The sequence below is a fragment of the Camelus dromedarius genome, chromosome 2 (assembly GCF_036321535.1).
Source record: "Camelus dromedarius isolate mCamDro1 chromosome 2, mCamDro1.pat, whole genome shotgun sequence".
Lineage (NCBI taxonomy): Eukaryota > Metazoa > Chordata > Mammalia > Artiodactyla > Camelidae > Camelus > Camelus dromedarius.
In genome coordinates, this window is record NC_087437.1 from 52,913,619 (window position 1) to 52,937,493 (window position 23,875).

Genomic DNA, 23,875 nt, shown 5'->3' on the forward strand with positions numbered 1-23,875 from the left:
TTGCAATTTAAAAAGGAGCATGAACTCCTGAGGAAGTTTGAAGAGAACTATTTGAGTTGGTAAAGTCAAATTTCCTAATTATAGAAAATGTTTAAGCTCAGTAATAGAGGATGGGCCCTGACAACAGTTCCTGGTGAATATGGACCACCCTCCATGTTGGAGAGATTTCTTTCCTGCATTCAACCATTCATCTATCCATCCATTCATTCATTCACTGAGCATCTTTTATGGGTCAGGCATGCTGGAAGTGCTGGGAATATGATGGTGAACAAAACAGACATGGTCCTTTCCTCAAGGCATGCATAGTTTAGTGAGGGATCTGACTTTCAGCATCTTCCCTAGATGCAATTAGAGTTGGACCTCACAGTCCACTTAATTCAGGCCCTTGCATTTATAGATAAGGATCGTGAGGCCCAAAGGAGTTAAAGGAACTGCACAAGGTCTTGGAGCTGCTGCTACCGGAGGGGAAAGGAGGCAAGAACCCCCTCTCTGTCATTTCAGTAATCTGCCACACTGACAGGAATGGGAGACTCTGCACTCACCCACTTGGTATATCACAAATGGAGGACATAAACCTTTTATTCAACTAAAACAACAAAAATACATCATACCTGGTTGAGAAAAAAAAATGCTCTAGGACAAAGAACAATGGATAAGAACTAATACCACTGGAAAAGGATGAGGTAGACAGATCAAGAAAGAGGCAGCCAGACAGGCTCCTTATTTGCTTTAGCCAGTTTGCTTACATACATCACTTTATTCAGTCTTCCCAACTCAGTGAGAAGCCTACTTCCACTGTCTCCACTCGCTTTTAGAGACGAGAAAACCAAGGCTCAGAAAGGTAGGTAATCCGCCATTGCCTCACAGCTGTAAGTGGGCAGGAGTCCTACTACACAGGCATTAGTCATTCCATCATACTGCCTCCCAGAGGGAATCTGAGAGACTAAATCAAAAAGATTAAAAGAAACAGGGAAAGAGAAAAGAGATGGAGAAAGAAGACAACACCAGGGAAGAGGAAGGAGGGACACCGCTTGCAATACTTAGGGTCTGTATCCTCATGCTGACTGTGCTCTCCAGCTGCAAGCACACCGGATGCGCCTGAATCCACTCCGGGACTTACACCCTCCCCTAACTCCAGGCCACCAAAATGCCCAGGATCCCTCCCTCACTCCTACTGGAAACTAATATCTGGACTCCAGCAGCCTCTAACTTATAATCCTTGCCTCCCATTCTAGTATTCCATCTAAAAGATCTCGTTTCTTCTACTGTCCAGCTGACAAATCTGCTCATTTAAACAGATGCAGGCACTCTGGAAGACCTGGCGTCTACAGCCAGTCACTGACCAGCCAGATGCCACACTGTTGCCATGGATTCCATCTTGCACCCCAAGTCCCTTGCCCCTTATGAAACTGCTTCTTGACAGTTCCCTCTTAAAGCCACTTCTGAGGCAAGAACACTCTGAGCTGTCTGGACCCCTACCTGACTGTAAGAACTCTGTTAAGGATCCATGCACGAACATTTACGAGAATCTCTGCCTGTCAGGGGTAGGAAAGACAAGGGTGGGTGGCTGACAAGATTTAAGTCCATATCTGGGGGCACACACTACCAACTATAATGCATTGCTTTGCAGCCCGCCATAACACCACTTAAAATTTAGATATGATGGTCACAAATCAAGCAACTTAGCTTCATAGTTGCTTTTCCTTCTAGGGAACTTCTTGGAAGATTCTATCTGACATAGTGATCAAAAATCAGGCCTGATCATAGCTAATGCAGTAAGTCAAGAAAAATAAAAGGATTAGAAAGGAAAAATATAAGTCATTATTCACAGATGCCCTGGTTGGATATACAGAAAATATAAAGTATTCACAAAGTATAAGAATCAATAAGCTAATTTACCAAGATCATTGGCTACAAGGCTAATATATAAAAATAACTATTTCTATATACAGTAACAAAACCAAGGTGAAATTTTAAATGCACTTACAATAGCAACAGATAACATCAAATACCTAGAACATATCTAATAAATGACATGTAAGATACCTACACTGAAAAAGTATAAAACACTGAGGAAAATCAAAGAACTCAATAAATGGAAGGATATATCATGTTCATGGGTTGGAAACCTTGATATTATGGGGAAGGTATAGCTCAGTGGTAGAGCACATGCTTAGCATGAACACGGTCCTGGGTTCACTCCCCAGTACCTCCATTAGTTAATAACCTAATTACCCACCCCCAAAAAAGGAAACAAAATTAATCAATGGTGTTTAAAGTCTGGATGGAGGTTACTGCCGAGTCTGGGGGTAATGCCTGTTTAGGGGGCACAAGGAGCCTTCTCGTATTCTGGTAAGTTCTGGGTCTTGATCTAGATGTTTGTACAGTTTATGAAAATTTAGCAAGCTGTACTCCTATGATTGCTGTGTGTTATTTCAATTGTTTTTTTTTTTTTAAAGCAGCCTTGTCCTGGTCAAACAGCATCACTGAGTTAATACTTACTAAGATTTCTCAAATTTTAGAAAATCTTTCTTCTGTGGTGGTATAGAAGCAGTTTTTCAAAGAAATAACCCAATTGTTTCAAAATAGAGAAAATAGACACACTGGCCCATTCAAAAGGAATAATAATAATTCCCTCTGCTGACAAAATCTGTTTCCTGCCCACAAGTACAGGCTTGTGGATTCTGTCCAAGGCATCTACCCCATGCCAGTGCTGGCACTCAGCTTCACTATTACAGCAGAGGATCAAAACAAAGGAAAACACTTTTGTTGAATGTTATGATGAGCGACAGTTTGATTCAAAAGGAATTTTTTTTTTTCAGAAAGACAAAACCACCTTATCTAATAAGCCTTTCCTTTGGTGCTTCATGATCAAAGTTTCGATTCGACACAGACTTTGTTGTGAACATACACAACATTTAGGTAGTTGCTGAGTGTTAAACTGCCAGTCAGTTAGCTACACTGCGGTCTGAGCACGGGGAGACCCAGCCCATTCTCCTCCTCCCGCTTCACACGCAGGCTCTGCCTGCCTTCTCCTGGGTGTAGCCATTCAGGCTTTGCTTGGGGATTTTCCTCTCCACCTTCTTCAATTTCATTGCCTTCATCTGGAGCAGACTCATCTTTCCCAAATCAGCTGTGCAGGCCTGACCTTGGGAGGACCTTATTTGGTCACACTTGATAGCCACAATCTTCTTACTTTAAAGGAAGGTTGTGTCTCATGACGGGAGTGGACCAGAACACCAACACCTGCCTCCAAACGACACGTCCACGAGGCTATGTCTCAGGTGGCCAGCCTGTATCTCCAGAGCCTCTGTCAGTGCTTGTGAACAAATGTGGTGTGGATGTACACAGTCGTGGTCAAGGGACTTCTCAGGATTCCGGAGCCGTGGTCCTAAAGTGAAGGTCTGTTCCTAAGCTTACTACTGTCTTTGCCACCAACTTTGGGACATTGTTCCTCTCTTAGACCATTACCACCCCACCTCATTTCCCTCCATAGTAAGGAATATGTACTATTTAGCTCAAGAATGATGGTGGGAGGAGCCCAAGACATCTGCCCATACTGCTCTCTGCTTGTGGCAGTTAGTAGAACACAAGGGAAGAAGGCAGAGGGACATATGAATATAAAAATGACACTGGCAAAACAGAACTGCAGAAGCCTTCGGGAAGGAGCAGGTGGGGTGTGGCCTCTTCTCACCTGATTTACCCTTAGCCTGTCAGGGTACCCCCGCTGGCAAAGACCAGAGGGCTTGAAGTCACCAGATGCGTTGAGTTCTGTGGTTTGAAAAGCACAACAAAACCAAAAGGCTTACTTTCCAACATACTGCTACCTTTCCTTAGCACTGGCCTTTTAAAAAAATTTTTTTTGACAAATTCTGAGACAAATCATAGATAGCTAATTAGTAAGAAAAAAGAGGTAGACAGGATGGGGCTTATTAACTTCTATGCTATTGCTAGAAGAAGTCAGAAATACGTCCTTATTTTAGGGCTGAGAAAATTAGAAATTCATTTCAAGCATAAGATATATTCCTAATATCTCAATATTCTTTGTAATTGCTCCAGTGCAAATGACAAGGACAGGAGGTAATACCCAGCTATGGGAGCCAGGGAGGTTTAAGGAAGATAAAGTGGACAGGTTCTGGCACTTAAAAAAAGGTATCTGGAAAAGGAGATGCCTTTTAGATTTCCAAACCAAACAGACATGCTTGAGCCTGTCTGAGTGGATGATTAACATTAATTCTGCCTGGCAACAGTTTCCAAAAACAAAAATTTGAAATGTTATCAAATTTAGTTAGGGGGCACAGGTTCTAAAAGCAGATTTAGAGGAGATATGGGGGAATGTGCTGTTTTCTTTAATACCTGACAGTGCTAACCTTTGTAAGCATAAATTCATAAGCTGAATACAGTAAAATCATCCATAAATAGTAAAATCAACAATTTAGTAAGCTGTGCTTAAAAAAAATTTTATGAGTCCCTCAAAATCCTTTTCAAACATGCACAAACCATCTCCATCTGACTCACTGTTCTTTTACCTGTGTTTTAAAGTCAGCGTAATAACATGGATATGAAAGGTGAGAAAAGCCAGAACATAGGAAATTTCTAGGCCTAAGGTCAGGATGTCTGTATGTATTTCTACATATCCTTCAAAAAAATGTCCCCTAAAAGTCAACAACTAGAAAACAACTGGTCAGGACTTTTTTTTTTTTTTGAAGAGTCAATGTTATGGGGAGTAGGGGGTGGGATAGGCAGATTGTTGTAGATTGAAGATAAGAGAAATAAAAATACATATGATTCTTAATCAAGTTCTAGATCAAGAACAGTATCAATATCTGTTAAAAAGACAACTGGGGAATTCTTTTTTTTTAAACTACTGGACACCTTTTTTTAAAAAAAAATCTATTTATTCAGTAGATGTACTGGGGATCGAGCCCAGGAAGGACCTCATGCGTGCTAGCTATGTACTCTACCCCAGCACTGGGGAATTCTTAATATTACTGAATAAAAGTTAATTAGGCTATGTAGATGAATGCCCTTAATCTTTGGAGATGCACACTAAAGTATTTGGGGGTGAAATGTCATAGTGCCAGCAACTTGCTTTTCAATACTTGGAAAGAAAAAAATATAGAGAAATGAAGTAAATGTAGTAATGTATTTATAATCAATAGAACAGATACCCCATCTCCTCTGAGATACTGGAGGAAAAAATCTCTTTATTGTGGACTAATAAGTCAGTAGACGTTCTAATGACTTCTAGACGATGCAGTCACGCATGAAGGAAGCTGCCCTGGCCTATTACCAGATTGGAAGGATACTGTCCTGTTTATCCTGTACCTTTACCATGTTTGTATAATACAGCCCCGGGAATCTAACATTACACAAGGACAAGTGTTGGTCATACTCTAACATCTAAGCCGGTGGTTCTCAAGTATTTTTTTGGCCCTGGCCCACCTAGAAAGGAGAAAGGAACATCCAGGAGAGGGCAAAAGGAAAGCTGCCACTGCTGTCTCCATGACAGCTGCCCACTGCCGCCTCTACCACTGCCTGGGCGAAAAGACCACAAGGACACAGGACAAAGTATTAACAAAAGTAAGATCAATCAGTAATTCCACACACATATTAATACACAGGGACTAAATAACAGGAACTGAAACATAAGCTCAACTCAAGATCACAAAGCATTCTTGGGAAAAAAATAAAGAATGTCCACTCCTTGTGAATGTATATGCGTAACAGGTTTAGAATGGTCGGACCACTCATTAGATTTCATCCCCCGAGTCCTCATGAAGGCACAATGCAGCCATCACCTACCTGTGAAGGTTGGCAGAATTAAAAGGAATTAAAGTTCTCTTCCTTGAAATTCTTTTTCTGCCCACAGAGGCTAAGCAGAGTCAGGGCCAGGATAGGAAATTTGAAATGGGTGGCCTGGGCTGTTAGTGCCCTTAGCTTTAGGGGAAAAAAGTTTCTAGAGGCTCAGTCTAGCCCAACCTAGCCTACCGGGCTGGGAGGTCAGAAAGGAACGTGGAGCTGAAGACCTAAATGGTGTTAAAGAAAGCATGCTGTCTTGCAGGATTCCTGGGCATTTCTGTCTTGGGGATTGAGGGTGGCAGGGGAGTCTGGCATGGAATCAAGGATCTCCATACAACTCATGGAAAGTGTGACAGACATCTGGTACAGCCCACACCCAGGTGAGCACACCTCAGACAGGGGCTGAGATTTCAGGGTCGGTTCATTCTAAATCTCCACCTGCAAGAACAGCTGCACTTGTCCTGGGTAAAGCCCCACATGGAGAAAGTGAGGTTTCTGTTCTGGGATAGAATTTGGCACCAAATAGATACAGGGTGGAAATAGGGAAAGATCTCTTCAGGATTGGCACAGCAGCAGTATTCAAATTTTCATTTAATGTTTATTTTCATCACACTAATAAATTCAGTTTACAAAATCAAATAGTACTCCAAGGCTTATGATGGGTAAGAATGGTAGTATTCAGGATTTTAGATTGGTGATTAATCATGGTGGTGGAGGATGGGGGGTTATGGTGCTGATTATTCCAACTTATTCTTTCTTGTCCTGTTTCTCAGCAAGGACCAAAGGACTGACTATCACCCTGGTGGTAGATTTCAGCGCCCCAGGGTATAGGATCGACCATGAGGTAGCAGAATTCATCAATTAACAATTATAGAAGTCCCCCCTATATGACCAGTATCTTCTGTACAATAAATAACGCAAGAGCCAAATTAGGAACTGATAAAAGCTAGTTCCTGGAACATCTGGTTCCAGGAATCAGATTTCTCCCATGCAGGAGGAAAAACCTACAGTCAGCAGAAGAGAGGCTCCAGGAATTGGTATGTGGACCAAAAAAACCACTCTTATTTTTTATGATTTAGAGCAAGAAACTTGGGGTAACATAATCAGCTCAAGAAAAAGCCTTTGAACTTACCGTGACATGAACTATCAGAAAAGACAGTCAGATCCAACAAATAGAGCCTGAATTACATTGATAAGGAACAGGACCAACTCGAGAGCCAGCTTCAAGTATCAATGACTCTGCATGAAAATGTTTGGGGGAATGCCAGAATGAAATAATCACCTACAAAACTTGAGCCAGGTCTTCCTGCACTGGGAAGAGGTGAGGGAAGAAAACACCTTTCTTGCCCATAAAAGTAGATGAGGCTATACCAAGCATTTGGAAATTCTAGAGCTGGAATCTTTTGGGGATGCAAGCTCAGGAAAACTGAGTTCGTATTATTAAAAATGATAGGCACTTAAATGAAAGATGGTCTGGAGACTCTCCGGAGAGACCACTCTCAATCCACAAACGGTGCGGCAGAAAAACAGGGTTAGCAGGGGTCTCAGAAGATGACTTCAGAATTCTGAAAATGGAAACCTAGAGGCCTTGAATGTAAGAGTTAGAAAATAAAGGAAGGAAAAGGACCTTAAAAAGAACTGGCCCAACTTTGAAAAGGTATAAATAGCATTCGTAGAGCGTGGTATCTGAAACATTTCTGAGAGGTCACCTGCAAAGGCAGTGGAATTTCTCTCAGGATACAGGAATTTGAGTTATTGATAGAATGTCTCCCACCTGGGTTTTAAATTAGACAACAGAGTTGATACCATGAAGAAGTTAAAACCATAAGGCCTCTCTGTAAGCCTCTCTCCCATTTTCTGTTTACCTTGGATAACCCAAGTCTTCTGCTGTGGACTCGAGCTAATGACGGCAACATGGGTCTGGGCTGTGCCCCAGATAAAGCATTTGCAGAACGCTGCTTTCTCTGGGGGAAATGCTGGCTGTGTATGGGATTGGTGCTTCGGTGATGAGATGCTGCAGTGCTCACATTGGCTCTGGAGAGTGAAGCGTTTCTAAATTGTGTTTGGATAGGGCTGGTGTTATGATATTTCATGGTCTTACTGCTCTCTGGAATGTGGAATATATGATACAAGATAGAGTCAACAATGGAGAAATCTAGCTCTGAAGATGCCAAAGATCCAGCTTAAGGGACCCCCAGGTTATAGCTTCTGTTAGACCCTAAGACAAAGGCCTTCTGGCTAGCAGGAAAAGATAAAAATGGTGGTTTTATACTTGTAAAGTGACTTAAATTTCTCCGTGGGAAAGGAGGACTGACTTGACAAAGGGGTTTCACTTCGTAGAAAAGGGCTCTTTTGGAGGCATTCCTGCACTGGTGGGATCATATCTCAACTACAATACTTACTATCTAGTAACGTCACATAATGGGGGAGGGGAGGCGTGATTTGAAGGTTTGCTTCTGCTAGGCCAAGTTCAATGATTATAACATCCCACAAAAATTCCCTCTCCCTCCCCGCCCTGCCCCACTGCCCCTTCCAGCAATGGCAGCAGAACCAGCACATGATGTCTCAACCTCAGATCACCAGCTGAAATACTACTGGTCAGAAGGTGAAAAACTAAACTCTGCCCATGGAAGTCAGTTGGGGAAGTCACTGTATAATGTACAACTGCAAACCAAAAGATGGAATAGTACCACGCAGACCACCCAAATGGGGGTACTCTAGCCTCCAAAGGGGGCTCAAGGCTTCCCCTACGTCTTTACTCCACCTACCTATCTACTCCCCCTCTGGAGAGGAGAAAATGTGACCTAAGTCAGGGATGATGCCCAGGTCCTAGAGGGCAGACAGGGTGGGGACAGCTGACTAAGAAGAGTAGACGTGGTCCTTAAGGCTACCGGTCTCTTGCTGGAAGGGGCTGGAAAGGCTAGGAGGGCCCCTGGGGAGAGGTCAGGGAAACCGGTCTACACACAGGGAGACCTTAGGAGCAAAAGGAGCCCTCAAGGGGGACCCAAGGCCCAGGGCAAGCTTGCCAGGGTAAGAAGATTGGCTGGTCATGTCCCTGGTTATCAGCTAGGAGGAACAGCTGCTAACTGGAATTTAGGCTATTGGCCCTGTCCTTTTTTCACCTCTACCAGTACTGACAATAACGACACAGGCGATTTTCAAAGGTTTCTATTCTAAGCCTGTTTAAAATAGAAGGAAAGAGATTCTTTGTATTAATGCTCTTTTTTCCCTCCTTCCAAAAGAAGCGGTCATGTTAGTAAGAACCCACCTTGGTCAAATGTTCTAAATCATGCCTGTCCTGACTCAGAGGGGAGGGAACTGCAGGTCAGAGTGTTGTCTACCAGGGAACTGCAGTGGTATCAAATGAGGAAGATAATTTAATGCCAATGGTAGTAGAGAGGGGTTTTTTGACCCAGATGAACTAGTTTCAGATTCACTTTAAGTTCACACTCTCTTCACACTTGAGTCTTATTCTTGAAACAGCTTGGATTTGTGCAGTTCCTTTTCTTCAAGGGACTCATTCACCCTAACAATTTTGGACTGCTATTTTAGAATTCTGAAAATGGAAACCCAGAGGCCTTGAATATAAGAGTTAGAAATTAAAGGGAGGGAAAAGGAGCTTAGAAAAGAAGTAGCCCCACTATGACTGAGGCAAGGCTTGCGTACTAATACATACGGGCTCTGCCGTGGAAGAGTTTTGTACAGAATGAATCTAATTGCATCAATATGTCACATCCCAAAACTTTGGGCCACAGAGAAACCAATATGATAGACATCTTGTTTGTTAATTTTTCACCATAGGGAAAGAGCTCTAAATTAGAGAGCCCTGCTCTCCCAACTCTGTTAGAGTTCTGTTAGAGGACAGCATGGCTTCCTCCACTGGGGGCTTTCCAGCAACCACGGCAGACTGGACCATGAAGGGCTGCTCACGGTGGAACACGCCATCAGGAAAGGGGGAAACAGGACATTTCTCCTGAATGGGAAAAAAATGCAAAACCAAACCTTCTTTAATCTCCCTTCTATAATTTATTCCCCATACATTTGATTCTCATCTAAACTGGCATTTAAGAGAAGCATCAACAATACTTGAAGGAAGATTTAAGCACTGTGGAAATTTTTTTACCTTCAACTTCAAAGTTAAAATTCATCTTAAAAATTTGACAGGAGAAAACCCAAGCCCTAGGGAAACTGGCTTCTCCCTCTGAGAACCGATCCCTTCTATCTACAGCTCGGCTTCTCCTAAAGCAGACAGCAGCAAGTGCAGCAGGGTGCCTAAACCGTGACTTGTTCTCTAGCACACATCTTAGTGGGGACCAGCATTAGCTGCACGAAGTCTAGATGCAGCCTGGGAAGCCTTGGCTAGTGTATGCGTTTAAAAGAGGAATCAGAAAGCGAGAAATCACCCTGGCTAGTTGTTTTCTATTTATCTCTAAGGTCATCCCAAGAACTCTCAGAACTCATGTTACAGAGTTACTTCCCTACCAGCTGAAGGCTGGTGTTGGGGGCTGTTGAACGATGGCGATGGGGGGTAGGGGGTGAGAACGGAGAAGGTGGTGGTGTGCAAAATCCACTCTCCAGATATCGGCTGTGTGAGGAGCAGGGGCTGTGGCTCAGGCAGATGCGCAGAAACGTACTTCATATGTGACAGGAGTTCTTTGCTTTTGGACACACTTAGAGCCTAAGAGAAACTGTCTGCTTCTTGTGTCAATAGGAATGGAAACTGGGAAGTGGGGACTATGTTTAATATTTGTCAAAACACAGAATACATTACAGCCCTATGCTGCTCTCTCCTTATTGCTCAAGAAATAAGATTCCAAGGCCGGAGGGGGGAGGGAGGAAAGAAAAGGAAGTTGAGGAGGAGCAGAAATGTTCAGATTCAAGGTATCCCTCAGTGCAGTGAAGTTATCAGCATTAAATTATTCTCTATTAAAATTCAGATTGGGAAACCTGGGGTAGGCATTCCAGGATCTGGTCTTTACTGCAGGCAGCCAGTAGAAGAGACACCACCCCCCTACTTTCTATTCTACCTTTTCTATGGGAGAAGTACAAAAGACCCTCATTAAGTGCCCTTTCAGGCAATTACAAAGCATTTCCAGGCACTCAGCTGAAAAGTGTTTATGTAAGCTAAGTCCTCCTCAGCCCCTCCGGAGAAGCATCCTCTTACACAGCCGATATCTAGGGTTACCTCCTGAGAGGTTTCAAACTCTCTTACAAAAGGACAATCTGCCCAGGCCTGTTCTCTTTTTAACAGGGAGGGGAAGACAGTCTTGCAAGACCAATTTATAGCAAGGGAAATATTTCAGGGGAAAAAAAGACATGCAAAACACAAATGCAAACAGCCACATTACAGTTGTGAGGATGAGGACCAGGAACTAAGAGCTCTTAATTTAAAATCCTGAGGAAATGGCATTGGATCATTCATCATTACTATTACGTTTTGCTTTGCTTTTTAACAGATTGTCCTTTTAATGCTTATCCTACAGCCCTGGTCTAGCCCTTCTACGTGGGGGTGGGAAGGGAGTATCTGAGCTGCTAGCCAAGAGGTTGTAAAATGTTTAAGTTGAATGCTACTGAGGCAAATGTACCCCTAAAATCTGGCCTAGATTCGGGGTGAGAATGCCACTCTAGTTTAGGGGTTGCTCAGAGGCTGGGTTCTATCTGGAACTTCCTGGGATGTTCATTTGAGGAAGCAAGGTGTTTGAGTGCACAGTGGGAGGGTTGCAGCCATAGAGAGACTCCCCCATAGTGAGGACCAGGCTGGGAAGGGTCATTTTAAAATGACATGGATGCAACCAGAGTGAGAAATTTAAATAGGACAGAGAAGGAAGGCCAAGGAGTAGAGAAATTACAGCTTGGTCCTTCCCATTTTAAAATGTAAGAGTTAAGTGCTGTGGCAGGCAAACACCCGTCCTTCAGGCCTGGAGTAAAGACTAGAACTTGCAGTATCAAAGCAGGCAAGAATCTTCAGTGGGAAGATAAAGCCACAGCCCCATGGGAACCAGGAGATAAAAGGGTAATATCCTCAGATCAAGTCTCAACACCTCTCTCTCCAGGGAAGCTACACCACCCTCTCCTATTATCACTCCCTTTAGACAGCTACAGTCTAAAATGGGAGACAAAGAAAGGGGGGCGGACTCACGGAACAGTAGCAGCCTTTTGCCTAAGCCAGGACACCAGCCCGGCAGTTGGAGGGTTAAAGTCAGCACTTAAAAGAAAACTCGAACCCCATTAAGCTCAGGCTTGGAGAACAGGGAGCAGCAGGGAAGCCAAAGGAAACTAATTTTGGAGGTTCTCCAAGCTGCCAATCACAAGCATATTTCTAACAGTCCCAGTGTTGTTTGAGTTGGTTGTTTTTCCCCAGGCTGCACAATGGGGTCTGGTTATTCATTGAAAAAGTCTGCAAGGGAGCCCCGCCCTCCATTCACAACCAATTTGGAATGCTCCATTCAGGCAGGAGGGGTACTCTGCAGCTCAGCTCGCTGGGGCAGGCAGAGCAGAGCCCAGCTGTCGCCACAGGGACGCTTGCTCGCCCAGCGCGCTGTGTTTACGTAAGAAACTCAGACACTGCAGGCGCCTGCCTGCTCTGCATGCTCCCTAAGATTCAGATGGCCAAGACCCTGGCTGAAATCTGCAAGGGTGTGCAAGTCAGCTCCAAGTCAGGTAGGCAAGTGCCCTCTGGCAAAAGAAATCTATCTAGTTCAGCCCTGTTCAGAATCTGACTGTAGCTACCAGCTGAGAGAAACAGACCTCAGTGGTATTTCTCCTGCCCCCGGGGCAGGCTGGTTTGCATTAGAGGACAGCTCTCCATGATGGAAGCCAGCCTTTCCAGACTCTTTGCTTTTCCATTCATTGCCAATAGCTGTATCGGGAGCCACCTGGCTTCCTCCCAAAGGAGAGGGTCTCTGGAGACACTCACTACTAGATTCTCTGGCTGCAGAGGAGGGGGAGAGCTACCCATTATGAACAGTTTCACAGTTCCTTTCTCCAGCTTCACATCTGGCCTGAAAGGTTTATAATACCCTCCCCTGTATGCCCACAAGACATCAAAAGAGAAGAGTGGGGAGATCTAGGGTCGGAGGGCAAAATCTATTCCAAGGACAATGCAAAGTACAAGGCTAAAAACTGGCTGGGTTTCTTAAGATTCTTTCCAAACCTTCAATAATTACCCTGAGGGAGATCTGATGAATCCAGTGAGATGACCAGACTTGATCTCCAGGAAGAGCATGCTACTGGAAACCAAATCCAGGAGAGAAATTTTAGCTCATGGGTGTTTCCTCTTTTTCAGCACATAGTGGGCTGTTTTCAAATGTCTTACGTTAACCTCTTCTCATTGCCCGCCCTCCCCCGCCCCCACACCCCCAGTCAGTGAACTCAGGGAAGCACTACTCTGAATCCTAAGCACAGCCCCCCACCCCCCCATTCAGTGCCTTGGCTGCTCTGCAGATCAGTCCCAAACTCCTGGCCTTTTAAGAGCTAGATCTTATCCCGCTCCCCAGAATCTTGCACCCTTAGTTGCAACTTTCATCTAGATGTTTCCTCCTGCTAGGCAGGGAGCCTCCTTTATTCACTAGGCATAGTCTCTGGTCTCTTTAAGAGGGAGCTCTTCTCAGCTTTAACATCTAAGTTGCTAGTCCATTGTCATTTACCTGCCAAGCTCAAAGGTGTACTTACCTTATGGTTACACACACACACACCCCCAATCCACAGACACACTAGGGGCTGTGTGTCTCTCCTTTATTTTAAGCTGAGTCTCTTAGGGATGGGACAATGATAGAAACTGACGACCAAAGCCTCTGTGAAATGAGCTTGATGAGTTCACAAAATGAATTTTTAAAAAAGAAACCTAATCCAGTACTGGCATCAGCACGCCTGGCGCTTGGCCAAGAGCTGGGAGCTGCAACATGACAAGACTCCGAGCTCCTTGGATTCCAACTGGAGAAGCACTGTGTGCCAGGGCACAGATGGGGCCCAAGCTGCCTCAAGGGCAGCCATGCACCGAGAGGGGCTGTCAGCCTCTGAGCCTGGATGCACGTTATCACCATTAAAGCCCCAGAAACGTGTGGTGGGAACAGTCTCTGGGTGGAGAATTACACCCCTCTACCCTACCCCACTAGCGGTAATGTTTTCTCTGGGTCTGAAATTAAAACAGTGATACTACTAGATGGTTGAAATGGCAGACAGCACAAATGCTCAGCTTTATCAAACTACCCATGTCTTAACCTTATAAAACTGAAGAATGCTGAAAAACAGGCCATAGACTGTAATTTCTTGATTGATGTTAGGATTTTGTTACCTCTGGAATCTACAAAAGTGATCTGCCCAGCAGAGACAGATGTAATTCCCCATCCCAAGTCTTTCTTGCCAAACACAGAGGACTAGAAAGGTTACTGGGTTTTATCAGAGAACTAAGAGCAGAGAGACAGAAAAGACAAAGAGAAAAATCTATTGTTTTTAATAAGCCTAATAATTAAAGTTAGATGAAAACAGATTTTGTGCAGACATGTGGCTCTGTTAGATAAAAGGGAACGCTAGGTCTTGGGTCCTTAGGAGTCCTGCGTCTAGGGATCGTGGAGGCTATCAAAACAGGAAGGATCTCAAATCATTTTACCCTCTCTCAGTGGTAAGGGAGTGGGCTAGCTAACAGACGTTGGAGGTTGTTTGACTTCAAGTTTTATAAGCCTTTGTTTTCCTCCTCTTGCTTTAGCACTCATTTCTTCTCCCTGCTTTCAGAGCTACCAGCTCTGGGAAAGGGTAAACGGATAGCCTTGATTCCCTCAAGCCTCTTATTTGTAAAGTGCCTACTATTCTTTCTTACCTTCCATAACAAAAAAGACCTTAGGATGCTCTCTTCATATAGAAATGGCCCAAGAACACAGAGCAAGTAAATGTAGAATTTTGTTACATCATGTCTGGGTCCAATTAATGTGCCCTCTCCCAAAGGCAGGCATTTCCTCACCATATCAAAACCTCCTATGCAGTTAAAAAAAAATCCAGATGAATAATCTCATATTGATGGATTAAGATCAATGTATTTTAGACTCAAAGGCTGTCATAACAGTTAATTCTATTTCCCCAGCCATCTATTGCAATGTATTTATGAAAAGTCGATTTTATCAGTTAATTAGCCAGTCCTTAGGAAATTACCCGTACTTCCTCTAGTCGGTCCGTTCTTTTTGAAACACAGATCTAAAAAATACTTCAAGGGAAAAATAAGGTCATTTGAGTTTTAAAACAATTCTTTGAATTATATTTGGTATGGAGACCATGGTTTTAAAATGAGATTTTACCATGCTTTCTCCCCAGCATAAAATATTTGAATTATTCAAAATGCTGACAGGTAAAATATTCACAACATCTCAATTGAAACAAATGAGATTTTAAAAAAATCAGAACTGGAATCTGTATTTTAAAAAACCTATTTATATATGCTAAAATCTAGTAGTACCCTAAGGTGTTCAGTTAGTTCAGAAAAATGAATGTAGAAGGGAGGGTATTGCTCAGTGACAGAGTGCATGCTTAGCATGCACAGGATCCTGGGTTCAATCCCCAGTACCAGCATTAAAACAAATAAAAACCTAATCCCCCCCAAAATTAAAAAAAGAAAAAAGAAAAATGAATGTAGACTCACCCACTCCTACCCTAAATCTGAGCACCTTGAGTTCCACTCTTATTCATGGTTTGATTTGCAGCTAATTCTGTGAAAATGTGTAGTAAAAATGCGTACACATCTATCTCCTGACCCAGATTCCCTGGTTTGGTAGCTCTATGTGTTAATACACATATTCAGCTGCATACATATTTATATAGCTATACACACATACACACATTTATAACATACAGGATATATATTCAGTTTTATCTGTACACACACTTCTAGGAAACATGTCAGTTTTATAATTCATCTGTCTTATAATTTCTCTCTTACTTCCAAATCCTACATGAAAACACTCAAAGCACTGAAATGTTGAATAGGTTTCTCAGGGTCACAGAATGAAGAGAACTGAGGTGTTAGACTGGGCAGCTCTCCAAGGCCTTCCTGAGGGCCATCTCCAGGTTTCTGAAATAATAAGAGAGCCCTGACAGTGACCTCCGGCTTGCAGCTTTGTGAGAGCTTCTTTAAGGATATGATTTTATATATTTCCCCCCCTCATTTCACTTAATCCCTCCCACTTGCCCCCAAACACTAGTCAGTCTCTCCAGCTATCTTATCCTCTTAGTAAAATGAAAGGGCTGGGCAAGACCATCTCCACAAGAACTTCCAGCTCAAACATCTGGAATCTTCAGGGTTATGTCTCAGGATCAAGGGACAGTGGGTGGCACTGGCAGAACACCTATGTCTACAGGCTGTACTTTCTAGTCCCTTGAATGTGACCTTCAAGAGTTTCCAGGTGGAGGATACTTCACAAATACAGACCTTAGTAACATAAGGTCAATCTACACAGATAGAAAGTAAGCTGGGCATTTTTATAAGATTTAGAACAACGATTTCAAATTACACTTCTGGATGGATGCTGATGGGTAGGAACACAAATCTGGAAAGTTTACAAAATCGAATCTCTTTAGAAGTTGAGCTTATAGCGTTTACCTACACCCACCACCCCAACACACACAAAAAGGTAAGCCATAATCTTCAAACCTGACATTCTAAAATAAAAAGTTATCCATGTTACTTGGTATTTCTTTCTCTCTCACACACATCCACAAAAACTCTCACATTCAAGATGGAAAATTCATCAACTCATCAGCGACAGGGAAGGCAGACTACTACTGGTGGCAGGCCACAGAAGAGTATTTGTTACAAATGTTTCTGCTACCCTAGGGAAGAGGTTTGCTTTACCCGGCAAGACACGTTTGATTTACACTTCATTGATTGAGTTAATAAAGCCAATTCCTAAGATTTCATTAAATTTGAATGAGTTTTTCCCCATCTCCCGGAACCATCATGGGCTCTTTCAGAAGGTCACTAGAGTGGAAGCTGATCTGCAACACAAGGTTGTATGACCCGCACACAGAGAAGAGTCTGCCCAGCCCTGGGCCCTGCCAGCACCCAGAAGTCTATACTGCTGGCCTCAAATGCAGGCAAACCAGGCACACAGAACAGCAAGGATAAAAGGCTCAAGGACACACCTCCCACACTTATGTTCCTGCCTAACCTCAGTTTGAATTATCCTTCTTGAAGCTTCATCCCCAGAAATAGGAGTCAGAGAGGGAGAAAGAATTATTAAAAGACTTTCTGGGGCCACTCAACCATCTGCTTTATCCTCAAAAGACAGAAAAGCTCAATCCTAAGAAGTTAAAGCAAAAAGCAAACAAAGTGAAAAAGACATCACACTTGGTAAGCAGAAGCATCTCCCAAAGCAGTGCCATTGTAGGTATGGCACTTTAATTAAAGAACTTAGCACATTCTATTCGCTGAGCAGGAATTATTTCTAAGGAGCCAAAACACATTTATTGATTCCTTCACTTTAGCTTCTTCCTGCAGATAAATATCTCTCCAAATATAAATCCTGTTTGCTGACATCGTTCTAAGGCACATACCTTTGCTTCAGCACATGAAATCAATTTGGATGCAGTCATCTCACCTCCCTTTTAACTCTTTTGGGTTACAGAGAAACAAACAAAAGTGTCATAAAAGCATTTCAAAGGACCTCTGCCAAGAAAGCCACCTCCCAAACAGACTGCAGCTTATGCTGCTCTGAGCAAGCACTGGAAAGGCTGGGCCAAATTGTCAACACAGAACAAAGTAGGATTACAAACTCTGCCTTTTATCTTGCATGTGTGTGCGCACACATACACACAGAATCTGGGTTATCTTTATTTAGCCTTTCAGTGGCAAGCCTCCCAATCACTTGGAAGCAATCAAAGGGCAACAATTAACATGCATTTACTTTCCTACAGAAAACATCCTTTGCAAGCTGTGACAAAGCTAAGGTAACCACACATCTGTGGGTTACAGTTTGTTCCCTTTTAAAGCGTCATTCTTTTGCAGCTTAAATCATTAATGTTTGGCTGGTACCGCTGGTCTTTCATTTATTGATTTAGAACACCCAGCTTTTACCCAGACCCAAAGATACCCTCTCTCCCAGTGGCATTTTTACATACACACACAAGATAAAACAAAGCTGGGAAGAATTTGTTGGTGCAAAATGAGAAACTGAATCCTTGCCTGGCTCAGGTGCTTGCTATTATAAACTATGACTAAGAGACATGAATTTTTCTATGATGCAACTCTCAAGAGAGGCAGCATTTTCTCCAGGCCTCTCTTAAACCTGCTCACTCGCCGGTGACTAATGCTCTCTAGAGCTGCCCTGTGCTGCTCAAATTTCATCAGCCAGCTTTGTCCTTGATAGCTCTGCCTGGACCACAAAAGCTCCCAGACCTGTTGAGGACAGCCCCAAAAGATTAGTGCAAAGCTAACCCTCGCCAACACTGAGAGCCATCTTTTGAGCTCCCACTGCATATGTTATTTCAGGGATATGACCATTTTAAGGAAAAGTTTTTACTCTTCTCTGAACAATAAAGTCCTGACAACTACATGAAAAATAAGTATAAATCAGATCACGTTGTGACCACTTTTTGTCAACTTAGAAGTAGAAACAAAACTGACAACATGTTGGGTGAAGCCACAATTAACTGGAATCTTCCATTAACTACTTTCTGCACCTTTAAAAGAAAAAAAAGTCAGGCTCATGGTTCACATCAAGGACTTAACTTATAAAAGAAACCAAAAAAAAAAAAAACACCAAAAAACCACACACTGGAAAGATAATGTCTGTTTATAAGATGTTGGACCAAGCATCCATTAATTTCAATTGATAATTTTGAGCTTGAAGTCTTGCAACCTTCTTAGGCAAAAAGAAATTTAGGATGAAATGATGTTTAGGTAAATCTTACCCACAATAGAATAAAAGCACTTTAGAAATAATTTTAATAAGGAATGAAACAAAAGTTTATGGAGGGGATAACTTAGAATTATTAAAAGATACCAAACACATTCCACTGTCCAAATATGGGGGCTGCAGCTGAAAAGAGTATTCTAGACACAGATGATCCAAGACCAAACAATTTCAGAACACATGTGCCACCACCACCAGAAAGGTACTTACAGTTATCAGACTGAAAATCTGGGACAAACTGTTCATCATCAGGAACTTGTGCTGGAAAAAGAGATTTTTATTTTAGACCTTTAAGTTTTATTTAAAAGCACAATAAAATGTTTTATGTGGAAAACAGGACAGCCAAGAAACTTGCCTTCAGCTAACCAAGCCTCTTGAAGTTGACTGAGATCCTGAAACAACTCTGGAATTGAAAACAGAGGACACCAGAATGAGAAGAACTTCTCTGCTAGGGAGAAGAGGGAAGGGCCGGCTATGGGCTACCTGCCACTTCCGCTGGGAGCCGTTTGAGCAAGCTACAACACCCAGGGGAGAGCATCTCTACCTTCAGAATCGTGAGCCAGATCTGTGTCCAAAAACTTCCTCTTTCTGTCAATCACAGGCCGCCCTCTACACTCCTCTGATCGAGATTTCTGAAAGAGGCCAACAAACAGTGAGGACTCAAGTGTAATAAAGGGGTCCAAAGTGGGTTGTGCCACTAACCCAATAACGAGAAGACTCACATTCGAAGAGGGAGGACAAAACAAACCAAAAGCCACATAAACTTACCCCTGGGACCATAAAAGGGACTTGTTGATCATAAAACCCATCCATGGTGCTTCCAACGTCTCTAATGTCACTTTGAAAGGTCTCAGCATTGAGTAATTTCTGGGGGGAAAGGGGTCCTCCTGTAATTTGAATTTGGGAGATTTTAACTGAGAGGGGGGAAAAAAGAGAAATGAAATAATTTTATATTGCTCTTTCTCTAGGGCCTGTGCAAAAATCACTACCTTTCTCTGAGGTACTTAAAGCCCACTCAAGGTGTAAGCTTTATAGACTTAATGCTGGGCTTGATTAAGGGCATCAAAGGTTCATGGTGTACTTAGTGCCAAATCCATTTACCTAGTCATTCTTTTAATCTTTCTTTTATTTAATCATTAAAATTACAGGTTTACTACTATTTGTCCCCTATCCAAAAAAAAAAAAAAAAAAAAGCGCCGTTTTCACTATGAAAGGGCAATTTCTCTCCAAGATTCTCTCCATAAGAAGATTCCCCAGGGCATTTGTTAGGGTTAGTTTTTCAGTTTGTTTTTTGACATAATTTGACAGTACAGTGACAGGAAGTAGAGAAACTGGGTTTAAGCATTCCAAATTATTTGCAAGTAAGAATCTGACATACATAGTGTTTCTAAAAGTATTTTATAGGTCAATGGTAAAAGCACTATATATAGTTCCAGGAACACATCTATCAGATCAGAGGTATACTTATCTTCATACACAACTCTTCATTAAAATCTAAACCTTTTGTCCAAACAGGTGTAGTGTCTGTAATGTTACAGATATCTCCACGGCAACTACAGATATATATAGAGACAGATATCTGTGACATCTCCAACTTCTAAAAGAATAAAACAGCTAGGAAAGTAACACACATAGTTCACTAAATTCCACTGCACGTATTTTTAAATGCACCTCTACCACAGATCTTTAAAAAGCATTAAAAGCAAAACATTCATGGAAAGAGAATGTTTCTTATAGTGAAGTCAGTTTTCCCCAAACATGACAAAATAAAATTAAACTTGTTTCAGCACTGTTAAGCGTTGGGGCAGGGACAGAGGTTGGGGATCAAAATGGAGAGGAGGGAACTTTTTCTAATTTGGGAGGAATAAAGTAACAATTTTAGGAACGTGCCATCTTCCTTAGCACTGTTTTATTCAAATAAAAATGCAGTTGAGCCAACAAAATGGGGGAAACATTCATTTCTCTCACCCCAGCTCTAAGCAATGCAAAACACTTAAGGATAAATCTTTTGTTTAACTTGTACACAAATTTTACATAAGAAACCTTTTTCTCAGTGGGCAATTCCATCCAATTTGTTTTTCACACTGTGTGAAGCATATCAAATTTTTCTAAGTTAGCAGGATGCAAGGAAACCCTTCACTGCCAGCCTTCTCTCAGCACTTTGGTCCAAGTAATAAGTTATTTTCAAAGTCAAAGAAAAAGAGAGAGGAGCAAAACTGCCCACAATTCATAACTTCCTTGAAAAACACCCGGGCTAGCCTGCCTGCGTGCCTTCCAAACAGCGCTAAAACATTCAGAAAAACGCTTCTTTCTCAAATGTCACCAACCCATAAACAAAACCTGAGTATCATCTGCAGTGGGTTGGGGGGACATGAAAATGAGTTCTCTGTAGCCTTCAGAAATCTGTCAGATTAAATAAACCGTGGCCTCAGAAATTTTGTAAATATCTATTTGGAGGGAGAACGGGTAGGAGATCGGAGAAGGAGATACTTTCACAGTCTCACGATGAAATACGCTGCAAAAATACTTCACCGTGAAGAGCAAAAATATCTTTTAAAAAATTAAATGGAAGAAAGAAGCTGCCAGAAGTGAATCGAAAAGAGGCATCGAGGGTCTTTAAAGCAGCCTTCAAAATCTCAAGGGCTAGAAAAATCGTGTTCAAAGTACAATTTTTTTTTAAGCCTTAAGGGAAGGCTCGAGTTCATCTAGGAGTTTAAACCACTTCCTTTGTGGCCCCCCCCCCCGGTGCCCCCAGGAAAACTTTAACACGGCGCAGCGGTGAGATCGAGGCCCCTCCCCCGCAGCGCGCAGCGGGCCCGGTTTTATGAATGGGAGAGCGAAACGCGGCCGCCACATCAGGTAAAGGCTGTAACTGGATCCCTCGCACTGGGCCCCATTCACAAAACAAGACACACTTCCACCCAATTCCCAGCCTTCTCCATTCATGAAAACTCCTTCAGATGCGCCCCCGCCCCCACTCCCAACGCACGCCCAGCCTCCGACGCAGGCCCCTCACCCCAGCGTTTTAGGAAGAAAGCTCAATGCTTCATTCACAAAAAAGGAAAGAAAAAAAAAGCCGCAGGGAGCAGCGAGCCAACGAAAGAAACCCGCTTCATTCATAAAATCACCCACATTCATAAAACGAGCTGAGGCGCCGGGCTCTACCAATCGCCTCCAATCCACCTCCCCTCGCCCCAAACAGAAAAACCTTCCAAACATCTCTCTCTGGCACTCCTCGATCAGGAGTTCGGTTCCCCCCAGAGGTCCCCCTCCCCTTTGAAAATGCGGTCAGATCCCTAATCTAGTGCGAGGTCTCGGCATCTCTTCATCTCCCCACCGCACCCGTTTTTCCCTCTTCCACCATCCCCAAGCCGCTGTTCTGATGCTCCCCGATTTCTCCAGAATCGCCGTGCAGGCTGACACCCTCAGTTGCTGGGGGTGGGAGTTGGGGGATTGGGTGTCCACTTTCCACAACCTGAAACTTGCAAGGCCTGCATAAGTTCCTGGCCGACCCCCAACCCCGCAGGCTACACATGCCTATGTCACTTAACCCCTTCTGGTGCAAGGGTGGGGGTGGGGTGGGGGTACATCACCTCTCAAACACTCTCCCTAAGCTGCTTTCCACCCACTCCTTGCCACTGCAAAGCTCTACCGAGTGCCTTTTCTCGCGAGCCTCCAAGTCCCCTCGAGGCTCTCAGATCTTCAGAGACTGTAAAGCCCGCAACTCGGCGCCCCTCAGTCCCCACCCGGGAGCCCCCGCACCTCGCGCTACCGCGCGCCTCCCCCGCGACGTGCTGAAACCCGCTCTCCGCGCGCTCCGGAACCGTTAGTCGCCCCCGCTTGACGCCTCCCAGGAACCAAACCGGACCCGGCCGCGGGAGGAGGGGGCGTTCAGTCCCGGGGGATGAAGGCTCGGCCCAGATAGAAATTCCATCCCGACTTTGAGGATTCTGAATCAGCCAGTGAACTCTCGCCGGCTGGGCCCTTCCTGGACACCCCTCCGACACCCCCTCCCCCCGCCCCGGTCCCCTCGACGCCCCCTCACCTGAGGCGGCGGTTCTCCACCCCTTGCAGCGGCCCCGGGGCGCAGGCGCGCTCACGCACGCGCGCACCGGGCCTGGGCGCCTAGGCGAATGGCTGCGCCGAACCACTCGGGGTACGCTGAACCGCTCCGCGCACCAGCGGCTGGACTCTGCGCCGCAGCTGCCAACCGGGCTGAAGCGCTGGCCCGGCCCCCACCGGCCCGCCGCTCCGTCCGCCGCCATTGGCTCACCGCTGTAGCCTAGCCTCATTTCCATTGGTCCATGGCTGCTCCCGCGGCTGTCCATCACTTCTTGTTTACCCTGTCTGCGGGCAAATCCAGCCAAGCCGCCCCATCAACTCCGGTCCCCATTGGTCAACAGCGCGTCCCTCCCCACCCTCCAGGGGTCTGTTTTACATAATTTATGCACCGGGGGGCCTTTGGCCAATCAGCACAGGCTTGTTTATGTAATGAATGTAAGGACGTTTTTCATTCATAAAAAACGCGACCTGAGGGGGAAGCTTAGCTGAGTCAGTGAAGCACTTAAAGGAGCCGAGGGCCTAGAGGAGCCACCGCTATTTCCCTCCTCGCAGCTCTCCCAACTTTCCATTGAGGCTTGGTTCTTTCCCCTTCCCACTTCACCCCTATTTCTCCTTCCCCTGCCTCCCGCCCCGGGCCCCCAGCACCACCACCGAGAGGACTGGGCCGCTGGGCGCCAGTCGTTCGCAGCTGCAGCACCAAGCGAAGTTATCATTTTAGAATTCAGGAGACAGGAATTGGTCATTCCACCCGAAGAGAAACTCGCTGACCGACCTGGGCGTTCGGCCTACAGAAACACAGAAAACGGAAACCGAGCCCTCTAATCTTAGTTACCTTTAAGAGAGGCCTTAATTTCCTTTAACCAGGTTTCCAGTGCGGGAAGAATAAGTAGTATGTCCCTTTAAAATCTGAGCTCTCAAACAGATTTTAGTTACTATCTTATACTGGCAGGCCCAAGGCCCAACCAAATCCCGTTTTCTCACTGTGTTTAATTGCAGTTTATAACCTCCGCCAGCGTGGGTTTTGGACCCGAGATGAGAGAGGGTCAACACTCAAATCCTCTCCAGAGCCTGCACCAACCAGTCAACCGACCTAGAAGCATAAATCCCTCCGAAAC

General features: G+C 44.1%; 1 protein-coding gene across 1 annotated transcript in view; it reads right to left on the reverse strand.

Moving 5' to 3' along the window:
• Nucleotides 1–22,888, reverse strand: part of ETV5 (ETS variant transcription factor 5) — a 55,105-nt gene extending 32,217 nt beyond the window's left edge. Inside the window, exons 1-5 of the mRNA XM_031452764.2 lie at nucleotides 22,744–22,888; nucleotides 19,467–19,585; nucleotides 19,243–19,330; nucleotides 19,054–19,101; nucleotides 18,909–18,959 (exon numbers count right to left, since the gene is read on the reverse strand). Of these exons, the coding sequence (XP_031308624.1) occupies nucleotides 18,909–18,959; nucleotides 19,054–19,101; nucleotides 19,243–19,330; nucleotides 19,467–19,511 (232 nt within the window). The 5' untranslated portion in view covers nucleotides 19,512–19,585; nucleotides 22,744–22,888. The remainder of the gene's footprint in view (nucleotides 1–18,908; nucleotides 18,960–19,053; nucleotides 19,102–19,242; nucleotides 19,331–19,466; nucleotides 19,586–22,743) is intronic.
• Between the last annotated feature and the right edge of the window lie 987 nt (nucleotides 22,889–23,875).